Raw genomic sequence first — 22,712 nt, forward strand, 5'->3', positions numbered from 1 at the left:
TATCTCTCGACACCGAGGAAAAATTATGTTCCAAAATCTGATAATGAAGTAGGCCTACGTAATGTATTTGCGAAAATAAATTTAATTTTGTGTAAAAATAAAAAATAAACTGTTTTCACATCCCTAAGAAAAACTTGTTGTTTTCGTAACCAGATATTGGATAAAATTGATGAGGATTTGGGAACCCTAAACTGTGGACTTTTGCAGGTAAAGCAACTGATCCTATGGGGCACCACGTTGCCAGCCTAACTGCAGCAACATTAACTGAGGATGGGCCTGCTCAAGCCCTCCCAGTGCGTAATAAAGTCCAGCAACGAGTAAATAACTTCACAATTGCTAGTTTCTTTGATGATGGTTGTGTAAGTTTTAATCGGATGTTGTATTTGAACAAAATTTTAAATAATTATTTTTGTTCAGGTAGGTCTCTATTTTTATAAACTATTTCCTGAGAATATACGACTTCTATTTCAGCTGTTCCGTGGCCAGTTAATATAAATAAAAGCAGAGTACTTTTGATATCAACTAATGCTGCTCCGTACACGTTGACTACCGGGAAAAGAATTAAATAATTCAGCCTACATGTAAAGCACATTTACATGTCTCGCTCATGGGCTCCATTGTCTTGCAAAATCAATATGCTGTAATTACAATAATATCAATAACTTGATATCGTCAACTAAAGAGAAATGTGTAAAATTTAGCGTTAAATCTGTTTAATGGTCCCAAAGCTGCAAAAATAAATTAGTAATTTAAAAAACAAATTTTGTTTTACACATGTGTTTTCAAAAGCCGCTTCACATGTAGACGCTTACAAAGAGAGTCTACCTGAGTCTCTGTTACCCCCTCAACCCATCCTCACTAGATGGGATACTTGGTTGGAAGCTGCAATTTTTCACTCTGGCAGTTTTTGTTCCATTAAATTAGTATGGAATATATCTGATACCCCGTTTACTGCAATAAAATTAATACTTCAGCACTTAATCCTAAATATGTCTTTCAAACTGCGTGAAGAGTTTGACAGAGCACTGAAAGACCTGAGTCGAAACAAGGCCCCGGGAGTAGACAACATTCCATTAGAACTACTGACAGCCTTGGGAGAGCCAGTCCTGACAAAATTCTACCATCTGGTGAGCAAAATGTATGAGACAGACGAAATACCCTCAGACTTCAGGAAGAATATAATAATTCCAATCCTAAAGAAAGCAGGCGTTGACAGGTGTGAAAATTACCGAACTATCAGTTTAATAAGTCACGGCTGCAAAATACTATCGCGAATTCTGTACAGACGAATGGAAAAACTGGTAGAAGCCGACATCGGGGAAGATCAGTTTGGATTCCGTAGAAATGTTGGAACACGTGAGGCAATACTGACCCTACGACTTACCTTAGAAGAAAGATTAAGGAAAGGCAAACCTACGTTTCTAGCATTTTTAGACATAGAGAAAGCTTTTGCCAATGTTGATTGGAGTACTCTCTTTCAAATTCTGAAGGTGGCAGGGGTAAAATACAGGGAGCGTAAGGCTATTTACAATTTGTACAGAAAACAGATGGCAGTTATAAGAGTCGAGGAACATGAAAGGGAGGCGTTGGTTGGGAAGGGAGTGAGACAGGGTTGTAGCCTATCCCCGATGTTATTCAATCTGTATATTGAGCAAGAAATAAAGGAAACATAAGAAAAATTCAGAGTAGGTATTAAAATCGAGGGAGAAGATATAAAAACTTTGAGGCTCCCCGATGACATTGTAATTCTGTCAGAGACAGCAAAGGACTTGGAAGAGCAGTTGAACGGAATGGACAGTGTCTTGAAGGGAGCATATAAGATGAACATCAACAAAAGCAAAATGAGGATAATGGAATGTAGTCGAATTAAGTCGGGTGATGCTGAGGGAATTAGATTAGGAAATGAGACACTTAAAGTAGTAAAGGAGTTTTGCTATTTCGGGAGCAAAATAACTGATGATGGTCGAAGTAGAGAGGATATGAAATGTAGACTGGCAATGGCAAGGAAAGAGTTTCTGAAGAAGAGAAATTTGTTAGCATCGAGTATAGATTTAAGTGTCAGGAAGTTGTTTCTGAAAGTACACTCCTGGAAATTGAAATAAGAACAACGTGAATTTATTGTCCCAGGAAGGGGAAACTTTATTGACACATTCCTGGGGTCAAATACATCACATGATCACACTGACAGAACCACAGGCACATAGACACAGGCAACAGAGCATGCACAATGTCGGCACTAGTACAGTGTATATCCACCTTTCGCAGCAATGCAGGCTGCTATTCTCCCATGGAGACGATCGTAGAGATGCTGGATGTAGTCCTGTGGAACGGCTTGCCATGCCATTTCCACCTGGCGCCTCAGTTGGACCAGCGTTCGTGCTGGACGTGCAGACCGCGTGAGACGACGCTTCATCCAGTCCCAAACATGCTCAGTGGGGGACAGATCCGGAGATCTTGCTGGCCAGGGTACTTGACTTACACCTTCTAGAGCACGTTGGGTGGCACGGGATACATGCGGACGTGCATTGTCCTGTTGGAACAGCAAGTTCCCTTGCCGGTCTAGGAATGGTAGAACGATGGGTTCGATGACGGTTTGGATGTACCGTGCACTATTCAGTGTCCCCTCGACGATCACCAGAGGTGTACGGCCAGTGTAGGAGATCGCTCCCCACACCATGATGCCGGGTGTTGGCCCTGTGTGCCTCGGTCGTATGCAGTCCTGATTGTGGCGCTCACCTGCACGGCGCCAAACACGCATACGACCATCATTGGCACCAAGGCAGAAGCGACTCTCATCGCTGAAGACGACACGTCTCCATTCGTCCCTCCATTCACGCCTGTCGCGACACCACTGGAGGCGGGCTGCACGATGTTGGGACGTGAGCGGAAGACGGCCTAACGGTGTGCGGGACCGTAGCCCAGCTTCATGGAGACGGTCGCGAATGGTCCTCGCCGATACCCCAGGAGCAACAGTGTCCCTAATTTGCTGGGAAGTGGCGGTGCGGTCCCCTACGGCACTGCGTAGGATCCTACGGTCTTGGCGTGCATCCGTGCGTCGCTGCGGTCCGGTCCCAGGTCGACGGGCACGTGCACCTTCCGCCGACCACTGGCGACAACATCGATGTACTGTGGAGACCTCACGCGTCACGTGTTGAGCAATTCGGCGTTACGTCCACCCGGCCTCCCGCATGCCCACTATACGCCCTCGCTCAAAGTCCGTCAACTGCACATACGGTTCACGTCCACGCTGTCGCGGCATGCTACCAGTGTCAAAGACTGCGATGGAGCTCCGTATGCCACGGCAAACTGGCTGACACTGACTGTGGCGGTGCACAAATGCTGCGCAGCCAGCGCCATTCGACGGCCAACACCACGGTTCCTGGTGTGTCCGCTGTGCCGTGCGTGTGATCATTGCTTGTACAGCCCTCTCGCAGTGTCCGGAGCAAGTATGGTGGGTCTGACACACCGGTGTCAATGTGTTCTTTTTTCCATTTCCAGGAGTGTATTATTTAGGACAAATTTAATTAAGGAGTAAATATACTGAGAGGCAGTAGTTAGTATACCCAGTTCTTTGAAGAGGTTTCTACAAGACGTCCATGAGTTTACTCCACAAATAAAATGTATTACACGCTTTTGGACTCTGAAAACTTTTGTTTGACTTGAAGAGTTACCCCAAAATATAATACCATATGAGATTATTGAATGAAAGTAGGCAAAGTATGCAAGCTTTTTAACTTTTATGTCGCCTATGTCTGTTAACACTCGAATTGCAAATACAGATTTGTTAAGGCGTTTCTGCAGTTCTGTGGCGTGCTCCTCCCAACTGAATTTATTATCAAGTTGTAATCCCAGGAATTTAAGACTGTCAACCTCTTCTATCTGCTCTTCTTCGTACTTTATGCATATGCTGGGTGGAAACTTCTTACAGGTTCTGAATTGCATATAGTGAGTCTTTTCGAAGTTTAATGTCAGTGAGTTGACTTTAAACCATTTATTAATATCCATGAAAATATCATTAGCAGATCTTTCTAGAACTACACTCGACATACTATTTATTGCAATACTTGTGTTTACTGCAAACAAAACGAACTCGGCTTCTGGCAGTGTAACTGATGAGAGATCATTAATGTACACAAGAAAAAGCAATGGCCCTAAGATGGATCCTTGTGGGACACTACATGTAATTTTTTCCCATTCTGATGATGACTGATGACTTAATTCACTAGTCCCTTACACTGAGACCCTTTGTTTCCTGTTAGCGAGGTATGACTTGAACCATTTTGCAGCACTGCCTCTGACACCATAGAATTCTAATTTATTTAAAAGGATGTTGTGGTTTACATAGTCTAATGCCTTTGACAAATCACAGAAAATACCTGCTTATTGTAACTTGTTATTTAATGAATTGAGTACATTTTCACTGTAGGTGTAAATAGCCTTTTCGATATCAGAACCCTTCAGAAATCCAAACTGTGTTCTTGATAATATGTTATTTGTGGTCAGATGGTTGAGAAGCTGCCCGTAGATTACTTTTTCTAAAATTTTTGAGAATGCTGGCAAAAGTGAAATCGGTCTGTAGTTTTATGGCATCTCTTTATCCCCTTTCTTGAATAGAGGCTTAACATCTGCATATTTGAGCCAGTCAGGAAATGTCCCAGTTATAATTGACTGGTCACACAAGTAACTTAGATTTGTACTAAACTCACAAGAACATGCCTTAATTAACTTTGTTGATATTTCATCGTAACCACTAGAATGCTTTGTTTTTAAAGATTTTATTATGGAAGTTATTTCTTTTGGTGATGTGAGTGACATATTCATGTACCTGAAGCTATTTGTAAAGGCTAGTTTCAGATATTCAAGGGCATTATTTACTGATCCTGACAATCTCATCATATTTAGACAGAAGTTATTCCATTTGCTGCTACAGTTTGCCAGGCATAGTGCTACTGAATTTGACTTTGTATTACTCTTTTAAGCCAGTTTTACTACTGATTTATTTTCCTTGTTTGATGCACAGTGCCGTATATTAGTTGTAATATTGCAGTTGCTTTGCTAATTTAGATATACTGCTGCTTGCTTTGCCAATTTTCATTTTTTGTCATTGCTGTTTGTGTTAATTTGTTATGTGCTGCTGCATTGCCTCGTAGCCATGTCGGAGATCTGATGTTTTACCGGATTGCTTCATCGCTACGTCGGAGCCGCTGTGTCCCGCCGCTTGTGCGCCGACTGTAGCACCACGTTCAAACTCACTTAAATCTTGATAACCTGCCACTGTAGCAGCAGAAACCGATCTGACAACTGCGCCAGACACTTGTTGCCTTATATAGGCGTTGGCGACCCCGGCACTGTATTCTGCCTACTTACATATCTCTGTACTTGAATTCGCATGCCTATACCAATTTCTTTCGCGCTTCCGTGCATTTCTCTACTGCTCCACTCACGAACGTCGCCCAGTAAAAACGAACCCTTAGATTTCTGTTATTTTATTAATATGATCATTTCTGCGTGTGTACATTGGTGTCAACACTATATTTTAGCATGCAGGGGAGAAAGTTGATGAATGAAATTTCGTAGAAAGGTTTCGCGTAACAGGAAACGCTTTTTGTTTTTTGTTTTAATGTTTGCCGACTCGCCTAACATATCTGTGATATTCTCTCACCTGTTTTGCCGTAGTACAAAACGAGCTGCCTATCTGTGACCGTTATCGATGTCCTTCATCAATCCCATCTGTTACTGATCCCATACCGCGAGCAATACTCCAGAAAAGGACGGAAAAGCATTGTGTAGACAGTCTGCTCAGTAGGGCTATCGTATCTTATGTGTGTTCTGCCAACAAAACGCAGTCTTTGTGGGGCCTTCCGCACAACATTATCTGTTTTAGTGTACCAGTTTAAACTGTTCGTAATTGCAATCCGTAGGTATCTAGTTGATGTGACAGCCTTTGGTGTTGTGTGATATATGTTTCGTACTCGAGACGGAGACCCCACACGTCTCATCATGTAAATTCAGTTGTCACCTATCGCATCACACAGGTGCCTTGTATAATCGTTTCGCTATTGGTTTTGATCTGCTGACGAATTTACTAGATGGTAAATGAGAGCATCGTCTGCAAACAATCTAAGAAGACTGCTCAGATTTTTCCTAAATTGTTTATATCGATTAGGAATGGTGGAGGGCCTATAACACTTCCTTGGGGAACGCCAGATATTACTTCTGTTTTACTCGATGACTTCCCGTCGATGATTACGTACTGTGATTGTTCTGACAGGAAATCAGAGGTCTAGTCACAAGACTGGGGAACACTGCAAGGCATGCAATTTGGCTAGGAGTCGTTTGAGAGGAACCGTGTCAGATGCCTTCTGGAATCCACAAATGTGGGACCAATTTGAGATCCCCTGTCAGTATCGCTCGTTACTCCGTGTGAATAAAGAGCTAATTGTGTTTCACAAGAACCTGTGCCGACTATTTGTTGGTAGGCATATATACGTAATAATCCTTCTGCGAATCTACTTCTGAGTTAGTGGCCTGTTATTCATAGGACTACATGAGCAACGAAAAGGGCCTTACAACTCTAACGTTGGCAGGATAAACAAACACATAAATAAAGTACACTATTGGCGATTACAATTGATAGACAACGAAGATGACGTGCTAAAGACCTGAAATTTAACCGACAGGAAGAAGATGCTGTGATATGCAAATGATTAGCTTTTCAGAGCATTCACACAAAGTTCGCGCCGGTGGCGACACCTACAACGTGCTGACACGAGGAAAGTTTCCAACCGATTTCTCATACACAAACAGCAGTTGACCGGCGTTGCCTGGTGAAACGTTGTTGTGATGCCTCGTGTAAGGAGGAGAAATGCGTACCATCACGTTTCCGACTTTGATAAAGGTCGCGATTGCGGTCTATCGTATCGCGACATTGCTGCTCGCGTTGGTCGAAATCCAATGACTGTTAGCAGAATACGTAATCGGTAGGTTCAGGAGGGTAATACGGAACGCCATGCTGGATCCCAATGGCCTGGGATCACTAGCAGTCGAGATGACAGGCATCTTATCCGCATGGCTGTAACGTACCGTGCAGCAACGTCTCGATCCCTGAGTCAACAGATGGGGACGTTTGCAAGACAACAACCATCTGCACGAACAGTTCGACGACGTTTGCAGCAGTATGGACTATCAGCTCGGAGACCGTGGCTGCGGTTACCCTTGACGCTGCGTCACAGACAGGAGCACCTGCGATTGTGTACTCGACGACGAACCTGAGTGCACGAATGGCAAAACGTCATTTTTTCGGATGAATCCAGTATAATACATTTGTCCAATGAATACCCACGTATCATCTGCATTTCTTCTTGGTGTAGCAATTTTAATGGCCAGTAGTGTACTTCTGTTATAGTGGACGACTTCACGTCGATTACTACGTACTGGGATTGTTCTGACAGGAAATCACGAATCTAGTCACAAAACTGGAACGTGGGACTGATTTGAGATCCCCTGTCAGTATCGCTCATTACTTGGTGTGAATAAACAGCTAATTTTGTTTCACAAGAACCTATGCTGACTATATGTCGATAGGCCTTTTTTTTCGAGATAATTCATAAGATTTGAACACATTATATGGATCATAATGCCTCTGCGAATCTACTTGTGAGATCGTGGCCTGTGGTTCATAGGATCACATGATCTACAAGAAAGGGCCTTACAATTCTGTTAGCAAGATAAACAAAGACATAAATAAGTAGATGCACAGATTTGCATAATTCAGTTATTTATTAGCACAGTACTGAGTGTCATTGGCTGAGGGAGGAAGAGGGGCAGGCACATGGAGTGCAGTTTTGTGCGCTGTGACAGGTGTTGGTTTATTGGACTGTCGTCAACACAGGGCGCTGGCTTTATCCCGCAGCGCGGGACGACTTGGATGTAGAGGACTGGATTTTCTTTGAAGGGAGCAGCTCGACGCCAGTCTGCAGTCCTTGTAGTTTCAATCCCCCCTCGGGATCTAATTTTGTCAGGATAAATAAATACGTACACAAACAGACGTATAAATTATCATCATTTATTGAGTTTTTGAGACAGCCGTGAGAGCTGCTGGGGAGGGGAGGAGTTTGGGGTCAGTGGGTGGCTGCCGTCGCGGGGCGGGCAGCTCACCACTTGTGGCCGCAGGGCGCCTTGACGAGCCGCTGCAGCAGCCCCGGCTCGCCGCTCAGCGAGCCGGCCGCCTCGCCGCCGTACTCGTCGGAGCCGTCGTCGTCGAGGCCGTAGCCGCCGTCGCCGTCGCCGTCGTCGTCGGCGGCGGCGCCGCCGTCGCTGGCGACGAGCACGCTGCCGGGCCGGCGCGGCAGCGCGATCTCGGCGGCGAACGTGCTCGCGTCCTTGGGCACGAAGTAGCCCTCGCGCGCCATCTCGTCCCTCACCATGTCGCCGGACTCGCGCACGAAGAAGGGCGTGCGGCCGTGCTCGGGCAGGTAGCCGGCCTCCGGGTAGGTGAGCAGCCGCGGGATGCCGTGCGCCGTCGTCACCTCGTCGCCAGCGGCCGCCTCGATCTCAGCCTGCTGCGCCTCCAGCAGCGCCTCCTGCGCCTCGGCCTCCAGCGCGGCGCGCGCGCACCCGTACGGCGCCGGCAGCTGGAACGAGGCAAGGCGGGGTCTGGAGCTCGCGCAAGATAACGGGGGACCGCCGCAGGCGACGCGCTCTCGTCGTGAGCGCTGCTCGACTCTGAACGGCGGGACTACTCAGCTCACTGTCACTTACTGACTTAGCTGACTACATCCCGAATATGCGTGTGGTGACGTCGGTACACCAGATCATATTGTACCAGAGTGTCCGACTGACGAAGACTTTCAGACTCGAAACTTCCTGGCAGATTAAAACTGACTGCCGAACCGAGACTCGAACTTTGCCTTTCGAGGGTAAGGGCTCTAGCAACTGAGCTACCCAAGCACGACTCATGCCCCATCCTCACAGCTTCACTTTTGCTAGTACCTCGGCAAAGAACCCGAGTTCGAGTCTCGGTCTGGCACACAGTTTTAATCTGCCAGGAAGTTTCATATCAGCCCACACTCCGCTACAGAGTGAAATTCTCATACTTTCAGACTCATTCGACTGGCGTTGCCACACTAAGTCACACTGTTACAGACGAAGACAGCGTCTGATCAACAAGACAGAAAATAAGTCATCTGGAAAGGAACTTAGAAAATATTCAGGTCCTAAGAGAAACCTAGCTGCGAGCGATAATACTGAAGTTATTAGTGTGAGTGAAAGGATATCACCGAGGATCCTGGAATTGATTTCTACGAAGAGAACGACCAGAAGCAGTGGATTAGTGACCGAAACTTCGCAACTGTGTGGAGAACTATCAGAATAAATCAGGATTTATGGGTGACTTATGTGGGTCATGCAACATCAGTAAGCTACGGGGGGAGGGGGGATCGTATGGTACAGCCGCTAAATTCCATTGGTTGACTCCGTTGGGTTTCCGACCGAACGCGCTAGTTCATCTGTGGCCGTGATTCAGGGCTGACGTGCAGTGATTTCGCTGGTGTTTGGAGGTGGTGGCGTGTGGGATTATCCGAGCAGTCCAAGGCGCTGCAGTTATGGACTGAGCGGCTGGTCCCGGCGGAGGTTCGAGTCCTGCCTTGTGTGTGTTTGTCCTTAGGATAATTTAGGTTCAGTAGTGTGTAAGCTTAGGGACTGATGACCTTAGCAGTTAAGTCCCATTAGATTCCACACACGTTCGCACATATTTTTGGATGATGGTATGGTAATCCTGGAACTCAAGTTCTAGAGGTGTGGGATGCTGTCCCCCGCAATCAGGGACTCACTCAAAAGAAGTAAGTAATGGTAACATCAATCATATACGAAGCATTCCACGAGAAGGACTTCCTGAATAATATATTTTCCTTAACCGGGATGTTTCCCAGTGGCTAGGATTACGAATTGCCACTGACTCATCTGCTGCAATGGTAGTGTAGATGATTAACAATGTATTATCGCGGTTTAAGGGCTTCAGGTGTTTTTCCTTTTCATTTAATATTTTATAAATTTTCTATTTGCTTTATGGTTAATTACAGTAATTATAGAAATTCATAACTTACTATTCTTGAAGGAATGTTAATAATTATTGTATACAACTAAGTAAAAATACGACAAGCGTTGGATTCCAGGTCGCGGGTATCGAAAGTGTAAGCAGTAATAGTAAAACACAGTCCAAGCTTTCTCATTGCTCTCTCTTTACTACACAACACCGAGCGAGGTGGCGCAGTGGTTACCACACCACATTCGGGAGGACGGCGGTTCAATCCCTTCTCCGGCCATCCTGATTTAGGTTTTCCGTGATTTCCCTAAATCGTTTCAGGCAAATGCCGGGGTGGTTCCTTCGAAAAGGGCACGGCCAATTTCCTACCCCACCCATCGTAACCCGAGCTTGCGCTACGTCTCTAATGACCTCGTTGCCGACCACCACCGCCGCTGTACTACACAACACTGCACCGCAGACTACGCGCACCACAGCTGCAAGGAAAGGTTTTCTTAATCAGGTACGCGTGGGTTATATGCAGCGACATGAACAGTTTTGACGAAAGGCGCAAACGAGGAGGCAAGGACCTCAGTAAAAAGTGTGCTTGAGAGTGTTTCAGGAACGGCTAGTTATTCCAAACGCACAGTAAAGGGAAATAAGGAAGAAAGGCAGAAACGTAACTACAAGTACTTCCGAACGCTTCACAATTTCAGGAAAGAGGCGGAAGAAACAGAGGAAAATTTATTATTTAGGTGACAGTGCCGAACAAGTTATCAGGGGAGGAGACGAGAGACACATAACTTCCACGTGACTCACGTTCTGTGTCAGTATCGCAGTAGGCGGCCTTGTTCGCTACGCTACACTTGTTATCCCGTTTTTTTACTCTCTCGAGCACCTCCATCAGTACTTGCTTTTGACAATAATAACAAAACGAATAAATCATAATTACATTATGGTATTAAAAATGTATGTATCATTTATCTTCTGCGTCATTTGCGCATGCTTTTTACAACGTGTCCGTCAGTCCAAAACGTTTCGAGACTAGATGAATAAAAAAATAGAAAAGTGTTAAGATGGTGGTTTTAATGCGTCAGGTGTTCTAGACAGTCTGCCGTACTTCAATACAGTGCACAGAACGTCCGTACAACCATGCGAAATACTCTCAAAAGTCCTTCTTTGAGCTGTTGTTCAACTCCTACGACGCAATGGCTCGAATGTCCGTTATGTACTCAGAGTGTTCACCCTTCATGCGAATTTCCTCACTATGTAGTTTTGTGACAGGTTCGTATGCGATGATTTTTTTCCAAAAAAGAATTGTACACTTTTCTCAATTCATTCGAATCGCGGATGGCTTCCACGTGTCGTTGTTTCTGTTTGAGAGTCGAAGTATGTGAAACAAAATCTGTACATACTTTTCTGTTCTTTAGATCAGTCGAGAGAACGTCTTGAACACTTTATTTGATGCACATATGTTGTTTACAGTCGTTAGCAGAAGCTGCCACCGTTGTTACTGCTCTGACGTCGCTTATTCGCCAAGAATAAAATTAGTCTCGTAAGTTTTTGAGCTAATGGTGCATATTGTAAAAAAGAAATATGGAACTGAGGCGGAAAAATAAACAGTATATATTTTTTTAAAATATCAACACAGTTGCTGTGAGTGCGTCGACTATAGTAAGAATTTGAAAGAGCCTTGGAAGACATGACATTGAATAAGGCAGAAGTGGTGGATAACATTCCGTGGGAATTTATAAAGCCATTGGTGGAAGTGGAATCAAACGACTGTTCAAGAAGGTGTGCAGAATCTATGAGACTGGTGCCATGTCATCAGATTATCGGAAAAAAATAATCATCGATTCAGTTGCAAAGATAGGAAGAGGACACAAGTGCCAGAACTACCGCACAATCCGCTTAGCAACTCACGCATCCAAGTTGCTGGCAAGAATAATGGAAAAGCCAATTGAGAAACTGCTGTATGACAATCATTTGCGCTTTAGGAAAGATAAAGGCACCAGAGAGGCAATATGGGCACTGCACTTTATAACGGTAGCAAGAGGGAAGAAAAAACAAGACTCTTTCGTTGATTTTGTCGATCTTGAAAAAGCAGTTCGGCAAAGTAAAACTGTGCAAGACACTGGAAATTCTGAGAAAAATAGGAATAAGGTATAGATACAGACGAGTAATAGTAGAGCCATGAGGGATACAAGATTGGAAAACCAGGGACGAAGCACTCGGATGAAAAAGAGAGTAAGACATGGATGAACTCTTCCGCTCCTACTTTTCTGTCTATATGTGAAAGAGGCCATGACGGAAATAGAAGAAACGTTCAAGAGCGGGATTAAAATCCAAGGACGAAGGTTATCAACGGTAAGGTGACCTTTCGCCTGATGACATTGTTACCATGAGTGAAGAAACAGTCTGTTGAATAGAATGAACAATCTAATGAGTACAGAATACGGAGAGTAAGCCGAAGAAAGAGGAAAAGAATAAGAAGTAGGAGAAATAAGGATAGCGTTAAACTTAACATAGAACATTGGCAGCGAAACGACCCTGCCGAACGAAGCAAGGAAGACATAAAAGGCAGATTATGACAGGCAAAGAGAGCACTCCTAGCGAAAAGAAGTATAGTAATATCAATATATGCATAAGCTTGAAGAAGAAATTTCTGAGAATGTAACCTTTGGACCACATCGCTGTATGATACTGAATTATGGACTGTAGGAAAATCAGAACAGAATCGAAGCGTTTGAGATGTGGTGCAACAGAATATTGTTGGAAATTTGGTGAACGGATAAGGTAAGAAATGAGGAAGTTCTCCGGAGGATCGTCGAGGGAAGAAACATTTGAAAAACGCTGACAAGGAGGAGGGAGATGATGACAGGACGCGTGTTAAGGTATCAGCCACTAGAGGGAGCGGTAGTGGATAGAAACTACAGCGGAAGGCAGAAAGCCGGCCGCAGTGGCCATGAGGTTCTAGGCGCTTCGGTCTGGAACCGCGCGACCGCTAAGGTCGTAGGTTCGAATCCTGCCTCGGGCATGGATGTGTGTGATGTTCTTAGATTAGTTAGGTTTAAGTAGTTCTAAGTTCTAGGGGACTGATGACCTCAGATGTTAAGTCCCATAGTGCTCAGACCCATTTCAACCATTTTTTTGAATGGCAGAAACTGGAATATTGTTGTTGTTGTGGTCTTCAGTCCAGAGACTGGTCTGATGCAGCTCTTCATGCTACTCTATCCTGTGCAAACTCCTTCATCTCCCAATACCTACTGCAACCTGCCTCCTTCTGAATCTGTTTACTGTATTCATGTCCTGGTCTTCCTCTACGATTTTTACCCTCCACGCTGCCCTCCAATATTAAATTGCTAATCCCTTGATGGCTCATAATATGTCCGATCAATCGATCCCTTCTTCTAGTCAAGTTGTGCCACAAACTCCTCTTCTCCCTAATTCTATTCAATACTTCCTCATTAGTTATGTGATCTACCCATCTAATCTTCAGCATTCTTCTGTAGCACCACATTTCGAAACCTTCTATTCTCTTCTTGTTCAAACTATTTATCGTCCATGTTTGACTTCCATCCATGGCTACACTCCACACAAATACTTTCAGAAACGACTTCCTGACACTTAAATCTATACTCGATGTTAACAAATTTCTCTTCTTCAGAAACGCTTTCCTTGCCATTGCCAGTCTACATTTTATATCCTCTCTACTTCGGCCATCGTGAGTTATTTTGCTCCCCAAATAGCACAACTCATTTACTACGTTAAGCGTTTCATTTCCTAATCAAATTCCCGCAGCATCCCCAGACTTAATTCGACTGCATTCCATTATCCTCGTTTTGCTTTTGTTGATGTTCATCTTATAACCTCCTTTCAAGACACTGTCCATTCCGTTCAACTGCTCTTCCAAGTCCTTTGCTGTCTCTGACAGAATTACAATGTCATCTGCGAACCTCAAAGTTTTTATTTCTTCTCCATGGATTTTAATAACTACTACGAGCTTTCCTTTTGTTTCCTTACTGCTTGCTCAATATACAGGTTGAATAACATCAGGGACAGGCCACAACCCTGTCTCACTCCCCTCCCAACCACTGATTCCCTTTCATGTCCCTCGACTCTTATAACTGCCATCTGGTTTCTGTACAAATTGTAAATAGCCTTTCGCTCCCTGTGTTTTACCCCTGCCACCTTCAGAATTTGAAAGAGAGTACTCCAGTCGACATTGTCAAAAGCCTTCTCTAAGTCTACAAATGCTAAAAACGTAGGCTTGCCTTTGCTTAATCTATTCTCTGAGATATGTCGTAGGATCAGCATTGCCTCACTTGTTCCAACATTTCTACGGAATCCAAACTGATCTTCCCCGAGGTCGGCTTCTACCAGATTTTCCATTCGTATGTAAAGACTGGAATATATCAAACAAATAACTGAGGACGTTAGGTGCTAGGGGACGCGTCGAGTAAATCATGAGAAAAGAGCAGTAGTGATTGAATTATGACTCTGTAACGAGTGCGTGGGGCCCTCTTAAGACCGCTAGTGTTGTGACGAGTGGTGTTGCAGCGAGGGGAGCTACTCACCCTGAGCTCGACCACCTGCTTGTCGAACGCCTGCAGGCCCTCCTCGGGCACGTCGGGCGTGGTGCGGCGCACCTGGCCGTCGCGCGGCAGCTGCCTCGGCCCGAAGGCGAGCGACTCCTCGCGCACGGCGACGCCGCGGCGCTGCGCCAGCCCGAAGGCCAGCGACAAGCTGACCGGGTCGACGGGCGGCGGCGGCGCCGCGTCGGCGTCGCGGTAGTGCACGCACGGCTCCTCGGCTGGCAGGAACACGGCGCCGCGCTCCAGCTCGTCGCGCTCCAGCGCCGCCTCTCCAGAGGGCGCGCCCAGGCGGTGCGGCTGGCGCTGGCGGCTGCAGTGCGGGCAGTACGGTCGCTGCTGGTCGGCGGGCGTCACCTGCGGGCAGCCGGGCGCCTCAGCGCGTCTCTCTCGCGGTGGGCGGTGGCACGGAACACCAGAAACACACAACATTACCGTAGCAAACAGCATTCCAGTCTGCTTCCAGTCGTCTCAGAATGGATAAACGCGAGTCCTGCACAGAATCGATAAACGCGTGTCCTGTACAGAATGGGTAAACGCGTGTCCTGCACAAAATAGATAGACGCGTGTCCTGCACTGTTCTAGCTGTCCTCCTCCAAACTTGTGACGAGTTCGGGCAATGGCGATGGAGGTGGATAGCGATCGCGTATCCTACTCTCCAAATTAGACCACAAAGGCTGTGGTTGCCGGGGGAGATGCGACGATTCAGCCTGTCCGAACAGGGAAACCGCGACCCAGACGTCTTGGAACTCAGCGCTACCATTGGGGATCGAGCCTTGTTCCAGGGCACGGACTTCACCAGCCAAAATGGTCAGATAATGCTTGACAATAATGCTGCCTTCCAGAGTAACTGTGGAGCCCACATCACGGTACAGCTACCCAAATCACTCCCCCCCTTCCCCTCCCCCTCCCCAATGTTTCAATCTTGGTACGAAAACTCTGGTAGAAGTCGGGAACAGTGGGAAACAAGACCCACCCGACCAAACGGTATTCTTCCGTTGCTCCACGGTCCAGGTTTGATGGCTTCACCGTCACGTTTCCCTGTCACGGGGACTTTCGTCACTGATGAGTAGTTCTGGAATTCCAGCTCTGGACTTCCCAGTTTTTAGAGCTCCCTTCGCGTTGTTTCGGTGCTAACGTGGTCCTCGAGGGATCGTTCAGTTCTCCACTGACTTTTGCAGCTATCGTTCCCACATTTTTCGTCACAGTCTTCTTCAATGGCCGTCTGTCACGATCACTCCACACACACATTTGTCCACGCTGTGACTTGTCAGGCGACGTCTTTTCCATTTTCCCTTTAGGCGATATACATCTTCGATACCAGGCCCCGTGAAGCACCACTTCGGGTATCTTGTTTCCGGACGCACCCACCATACATACCACCGGTCTGCACAGGTTCGACATAAACGCTGCGCTCACCGTGACTGGTATTTGCAACGTATTGAGGACATCCCTCAGGTTCCATTCTCGGTGAAATGTAACGGGGCAGCACCCAGGCTCGGCTAGAAGCCGCATTCAAGTTTCTCGTGGTTTGTCTGTATTTTTGCCCAGCCACTGTATCTACTGCTGACCAATCAGAAATGACGACACCATTGTTGTGCACAATATTTCACCTGGTGAAAAGTTCTCGGCCTTCCAGCCGGCTGGCGGTGTCTTCAAACTGCGACGTTTCGACGAGTGACATACTCATCATGTTCTGGCGAAGTCAGTACATGTTCATTAGTTCTTCTATCTAACCATCTAATCTTCATCGTTATTGCATGCCATGACATTTCAAGAGCTTCTATTCTCCTCTTGCCTGTTCTGTTTATCACCCACGTTTCACTCCCATACGAGACAGCACACCAGAAATGAAGTACTAATAAGTTCTGCACTGCCGGTACACAACAGGTAATTAGAAAATAAACAACATAAATAATAATGGAATATATGAGTTGGCATGTAGTATCCATGTTGACATGGGAAAATCCTGTACTGAGAGTAGAAAACTGCAAACTAATACTGAGTCGTATAGTCTGCCGTTTGAAAGAAGAAGCAACAGTGTTTATTATTTGTTGGAGAGTATATCCTCTTCTATATTTTCCTTCATTCTTCGATATTTTCTATTTTAATTTTTTTCTGTTTTTAGTGTTTTCTGTTTTAATATGTAAACTCAAGTATCCATTGATTTTTCACCTGAAGCATCTATGTAACTACCACAACGTTATTTTCATTCGTATGTATAGCGGATGATGCCTCAAAAGAAGCATAAGTAAACCTCATGTGCTGTACTTTGGTTTGACCTTCCACTGAGAATGGGATGCCCTTCCGTGTATCAGATCTCGAACTACTGCTGCACATTATCACCACACAAGTTATTCTCCAAGCCACCCACACATTCAACGGAATTCAGAAAAGTTTACGACGCTCTTCAGTGCCTTTACACAAAGTTCAAGTGTGTCGTTGTAAAATCCACTAATTTGCAACAGCCTATGCAATCGGAGAATAGTGCGGCACTCCTTTGTGTTCATTCAGTCTTGCAGTGTTTCAGTGCCCTCTCACATGCGCCGTCAAAGTCGTATTTATTTGTAGTCTACAAAGGAAATGGGAAATCGTAGGAAACTGAACCGATCTGATACGACGAAAGTAAGGGAGATCCGGACTATGTTCTAAGAAAAGCAATGAACGCGTTTGTAAGAAGAGCTCAAGCTTTTATTGGAGCGCTCAGCAATGACGATGACCTTTCACAAAGCGCCACGACGAGCGCGGCAGCTCGGGAAGTGCCAGGGGCAACGGTGCGGTTGCAGCTCTGGTTCCGGCTCCGCGCACCAGCACACCTTCTCATGTTTCCACCGCAATTTCTTCTTCTTTGGGCACCGTTTCTTGAGAGATGGCGAGCTAGACACCCATTTTAGGCGTTTACACTTAGGCCTCCACTGGTGTTCCTATTCCGGCATGAGAACAACGTGTAAGTCTGACTGTCACAACTTCAAATACAATCATTTTGTCTCTGATAGTTAAAATAATTTGTATAATACTCTGCAAACAAACGTGTGGTCCCTGCAGTAAACGTTAAATCTGTTTTTGTAGTCTGCATATCCTGTGGAAATTTTCTTTGCTGTTTTCTGCTACTTTTCCTACAAATTTCAGTTCCTACTCGCTCAGTTTTGGTTATTATTGTTTTTTTGCCTTAGACGTATAAACTGCACGTCTCATGATAGGCGAATACACTCACAAATGTTGAAAGGCATTATAAATTTCCCGCTTAGGTTATTGCTAACAAGTGCTCACTTTATTGAAGCTCGCACGACTGCCCAATTTCAACCGTACAGGCCATTTTAAAGTAGAGAATACAAAGAAACAGAACGAAGATACAGGATATTCAGATTTGGCTTAGTGCTACACAAAAACTATTTTACAAGGGACAGCCTAAAAGTTGTACTTAAGATGCCAACATGTTGTAATATTATCGTGCTATTAACCAGCGGACATAAGTATTTCTTATCTTATGATCACGGACCGTCTGGTAGAGCTATACTTTGAGGTTACCAGGGAGGACTCTACACGTTTCTGCGACTATGTGCAACAGATGGCAATAGAAAGGGCAGCAACGGCGTCTTTTATAAAGTCGTAACGAATATCTAAGGGTGTACTACTCCTATTTAATAATTTCAGATAATGCTGACTAGTAACTCTGGTTGTGGTAGGGCTGACTTTCAGAAAGTAAGTCACTATTCGTTTGTAAGTAAAATCCATGCAGAGACATTACACACAACAAAAAACTACGAGAAACCTTCGGGCGTGGCTGAAAATTTGCAGCTGAAGGGTGGCCTACATTTATGTCGATCATCTGCAGTCTATGTCTGAGTGGGATACAGAGATTCTACCGTATTGTTTTTTTATCAGATGGGTAACATAAACCTACTGTAACTTTTAGTATCATTATTTATTCTTCTGCCTTACCACTGAAATATTTCAGCAAAATTACATGGCTGCCAACTGTCAACGAAATCCAAGTTCTACCACAATAACTGAACCGTTTCTGCTCTCGGTCGCTGTCTAATACCAAATGGATCCGGGCACATCTTTATAGCATGTACTTGTCAAAATCCACTGCAGTCTCAAACATGGCAATGTGCTGTTGTCAATTCTCTAGTGTCGAAATAGATCCTTAATGCTAAATAAAACATGTATTCCAACTGAACAGCGTAAGTAGAAATTCATCTATTGTTCATCGAATTAATCGAGACTGTTGTGGACGAAAGAAGAAATTAATAGTTTTATTTAAAAATTGCTGGAACCTACAGAGAATAAAGAGAAATGATAGCGAATGTATTGAACTCAACTAGGATTTGCAGTTCGAGACATATTACCATGTTCTGCTACCGTCGTCGCTGTCTTTCTACGTAACAAGATCTTTCAGCTGGTGTATGTTAGCTTCCGTCACTTTTGTAACATCTAACACAACTTATCCCTCCCCTCTCCCCTACCGCCTCACTTTGGCAGTTCTCAGAACGTGCACTCAAATGACACGGCTGGTCCGGCAGTGGTAGGTTGCGTGGATGCAGATGGGAGCGGCAAGTCTCAGGAGCTAAGACCATTAGTAAGAAAACATCTTGGTGGTTATACCGATTCCCGTATCCATAGTGGATTTACCGACTTACATATTCTAATAATTGGTTGAATAGTGAAAAAAATGGGATTTTGTTACTCTTTTGCTTGTGACTCAGCATTTATACGCAGATGAAATTGAAAGTGATTAGCACTTAAAAACGAACATATGCTCTGTTTCGTTCACACAAATAGACGCTCTAAATTCTCATAAAAGTCCCGATGTGCTCCAAGTGGTAATTCTCAAAGTCTTGCAGTATTTTAATTTTTTTATTTTTCATTTTTCTTATAATTGTGGGTGGTGACCAAATTTCCCGACTTTACGTTTACTTACTACACCCCCACTAAATGGGATGCTTTGGGGGTATTTCAACAAGCGATTTCAGGGTCTGGAAAAACGACATTCTATCAATGGAGAAAAGTGACTGACATATTGAGCCTATTATATAATTAGCTTTGTTACGTGTGGATAGAATCACAGAACGAGAGTGGAACGCTAGACAAACAGCTTGAAGGTGGTCCGACAAACTCTCTGCCTGGCACTTAACAGTGAATTGCAGAGTAGTTTAGTAGGTGTAGGTGTAGAACGTGCTGTTAATCGTGATTGGTTTCAGCTAGACATTGTCCATCTCAGGAAAAATTTGGTCTCAGGCCAGCACACGGTGGGCAGTATGACACTGCATGATGCGGATGATCTGTTCTCTACAAGCTGCCCAAAACTAATGCTTTCTAAAAAAAGACTAACGTACAGGGGACTGCGATCAATATTAAAAACGTTTTCTGTGAATGATAAATTGTAGATTTCAACCTTAACGAAAAAACTAAGAGAGGGGTAGCATGTAAGGGGTCACACTGAACTGGACTAATGTGGCTACTGAGTAATCCTCAGAAGTGGTAGGGATTTGTGTGCCGTGACGACAAAGTGCGAGACCGGAAGACAGGCTTGAGGAGAGCGCCGGCCGTACTTACAAACTTGTGCCCGCAGGAGCAGACGTCGCCGATGGGGTGCAGCGGGTCGACTCCGGGAAACTGGTGGCACACCACGCGCGGTCCCTGCGGCTGGATCTTGAGCGGGCGCGGCGGCCGCACCTGCGACAGAGGACGGCGTCAACCGCGAGCACGTCGGCGGCGCACGCTGTGTGCGCCGTACCTACCGCCTTTCACTACAGTGTCGCCCAGCAACTGTGACAAGTGCGAGGCCCTATGTCCACGGCAGTACACAACAAACAAGGTGTCGCTGGATGCAACTTTCTTCACATACCATCTGAACTATCCGTTTCGCATACGGCTTGTATCGACAGTGGTGTGTAACCCTTTGAGATAGAGTTTCTTATGTAAAAATAAGACGAAAAATCGTGGCAACATTGGTATGAAAATGATATAAAAACGTAAATGTCGCGTGACTAGGGCCTCCCGTCGGGAAGACCGTTCGCCGGCTGCAAGTCTTTCGATTTGACGCCACTTCGGCGACTTGCGTGTCGAGGGGGATGAAATGATGATGTTTAGGACAACACAACACCCAGGCCTTGAGCGGAGAAAATCTCCGACCCAGTCGGGAATCGAACCCACGCCAGTAGGATTGACATTCTGTCGCACTGACCACTCAGCTACCGGGGGAGGATATGAAAATGATGAGTTTTCCCGTTATCGTCATTTTCTCTTATTTAACGCGTAATAGTAAAACTGGAGGAGCGGTATTTATCGAGAAGAGCAAGAACTTATGTATGTGTTTTGAAGGCTTAGGAAAAGCTTGCGAATATATTGGAGGAAAAGCGACTTGACTCGAAAAACAGACGTCTTATTAACTCACTTTATTCGAACCGAAAGGCTTCGATGAGGGAAGAAGGAGAGAATACGAACTGGATAGAGTTAGGAAAACGTGTTGTGCGCCATCCACACTCTCTAACATACAGCGTGTTAGTTATGTAAGTGCAGAACTTTTCACTGTTGGCTGAGGAAAGTGTACTGAATAACATTACATCAGTATTTACATTATTTGTAGACTAATAATTTTAGCTGTTGTGAGTTGTATGTTTTAGGCTGGTTACTCCCAACATTTTCGACTGTTGACTGAGGAAAGTGTACTGAATAACATTACATCAGTATTTACATTATTTGTAGACTAATAATTTTAGCTGTTGTGAGTATTATGTTTTAGGCTGGTTACTCCCAACACATACATGTCGAAAAAGCAAGCCATTAATGTTAATTTCCCGCTGTGCAGCAGGTCAGGTGTTGAAGTGCGGTCGCGAGGACGCAAAACGGGCAGTCTATACTGGCAACCGCAGTTCACTTAGTGTTGCAGTTATGACCGTGTAGAAAAATCAGGCAGTCGATTATGTGGCGTGTTTGCGGGAAGACTGTTAAACTCAGAGAAAAAACATCAAACACACTGGAATGTGTAGATATTAAGGCACCAATGATCACAATATCTACACTTGTGATCTTAATGTCCTGTATATTTAGAAGTTACTATTGAGCGGTGTAAAATTTGCTCATCTCGGAATATGGTGATTGAGATTCGCAGACAATATGGTTACGGTCCTTCTCGACAGAGATGAGAAGAGCTCTGATAAATTGTAGAGAGATTTGAACTTCTGGAAAAATTATTGGAATCAAAATAAACATAAAGAAAACGAAAATAATGGTATAAGAAGGAGCTGAAAACATAAAAATAATAACGAAGTGAGAGAATTTAGTTTATGCGAAATTTTTTAAGTACCGCGTAAATAGCGTAGAAAGCAACTGGACGTGCAACACAGGCGTTAAACCGAGAACAGTTGTAGCAAAATCGGCGTAAGAGATGAATTTTCTGTAGCGGTAAGGATGTGGGAGTAATGGACAAGACGATAATAGAAACTGGAGTCTTCTGAAATGTTGACATGGAGAAGAATGGGAACATACGTAATGGATACACGTACTGACAAACGAAGAGGTGCTGAGAAGAGTTGGAGAAGAAAGGCAATTACTATGCGCATCTGATATAATTAAGCAGATACTGTGAAAGGGTGAAGGAATTTAAAGTCAGTTTTAAAAACGTATGTTGTGGGAAACAGAAAGCAAGGATGCGTCTCAGATCCTGAAAAGTCTGCTTACTAGATGTAAATATAGCAGCGTCAAAAAGAAGTGATCATCCGCGAAAGGTGGAGAAAGCAGGACCTGTTCACAGGGCAGGAAACTGGTGGCGGTGATATTGGTCTCAGCGATGTGTTTCGGAATGCTTGGTGCGCACACTTTGATGATATGCCAGCAGCAGTCTGTCGAGGGACATGCTGCTGGTATTGTACGGTGTGGTACGGTATGGTCTGGTGAGGCTTACCAGCAGCCTGTTGCAGCCGCAGGAGTCGTCGCCGCCACGAAGCGCGCAGGCGCAGCTCGGCTTCTTCGGGAAAGCCGCGGCCTGCAAAACACAGAAGGCAAGAGGCGTCACAGCCTAGCACAGCCATCGACTCTTAACGTAAATAAGCGTAAAGGTCGGGCGGTTAACGCCACACACATAGGTTTATTGG

General features: G+C 44.9%; 1 protein-coding gene across 1 annotated transcript; it reads right to left on the reverse strand.

Moving 5' to 3' along the window:
* Window positions 1–703: 703 nt before the first annotated feature.
* On the reverse strand, window positions 704–22,684 carry LOC126285270 (uncharacterized). The gene is made up of 6 exons (XM_049984560.1): window positions 22,523–22,684; window positions 20,173–20,292; window positions 14,936–14,970; window positions 14,599–14,883; window positions 8,329–8,633; window positions 704–728 (listed from the first exon to the last, which is right to left on the reverse strand). The coding sequence occupies exons 1-6, from the start codon at window positions 22,647–22,649 to the stop codon at window positions 704–706; spliced, it is 897 nt and encodes a 298-aa protein (XP_049840517.1). The 5' UTR covers window positions 22,650–22,684.
* Between the last annotated feature and the right edge of the window lie 28 nt (window positions 22,685–22,712).

The sequence above is a fragment of the Schistocerca gregaria genome, chromosome 8 (genome assembly GCF_023897955.1).
Source record: "Schistocerca gregaria isolate iqSchGreg1 chromosome 8, iqSchGreg1.2, whole genome shotgun sequence".
NCBI classification, from domain to species: Eukaryota; Metazoa; Arthropoda; class Insecta; order Orthoptera; family Acrididae; genus Schistocerca; species Schistocerca gregaria.

Bases quoted from the DNA above. Each gene is read 5' to 3' on its own strand.
- LOC126285270 (XM_049984560.1), bottom strand. From the start codon at position 22,649: ATGGCTGTGCTAGGCTGTGACGCCTCTTGCCTTCTGTGTTTTGCAGGC. The intron at 8,634-14,598 runs GTGAGTAGCTCC...GCCTCGTTCCAG, and splicing joins AGCAGGTGGTCGAGCTCAGG to CTGCCGGCGCCGTACGGGTG. The intron at 729-8,328 runs GCTCGTCGCCAG...TTATTTTTGCAG, and splicing joins CCGCGCCGGCCCGGCAGCGT to CTTTGGGACCATTAAACAGA.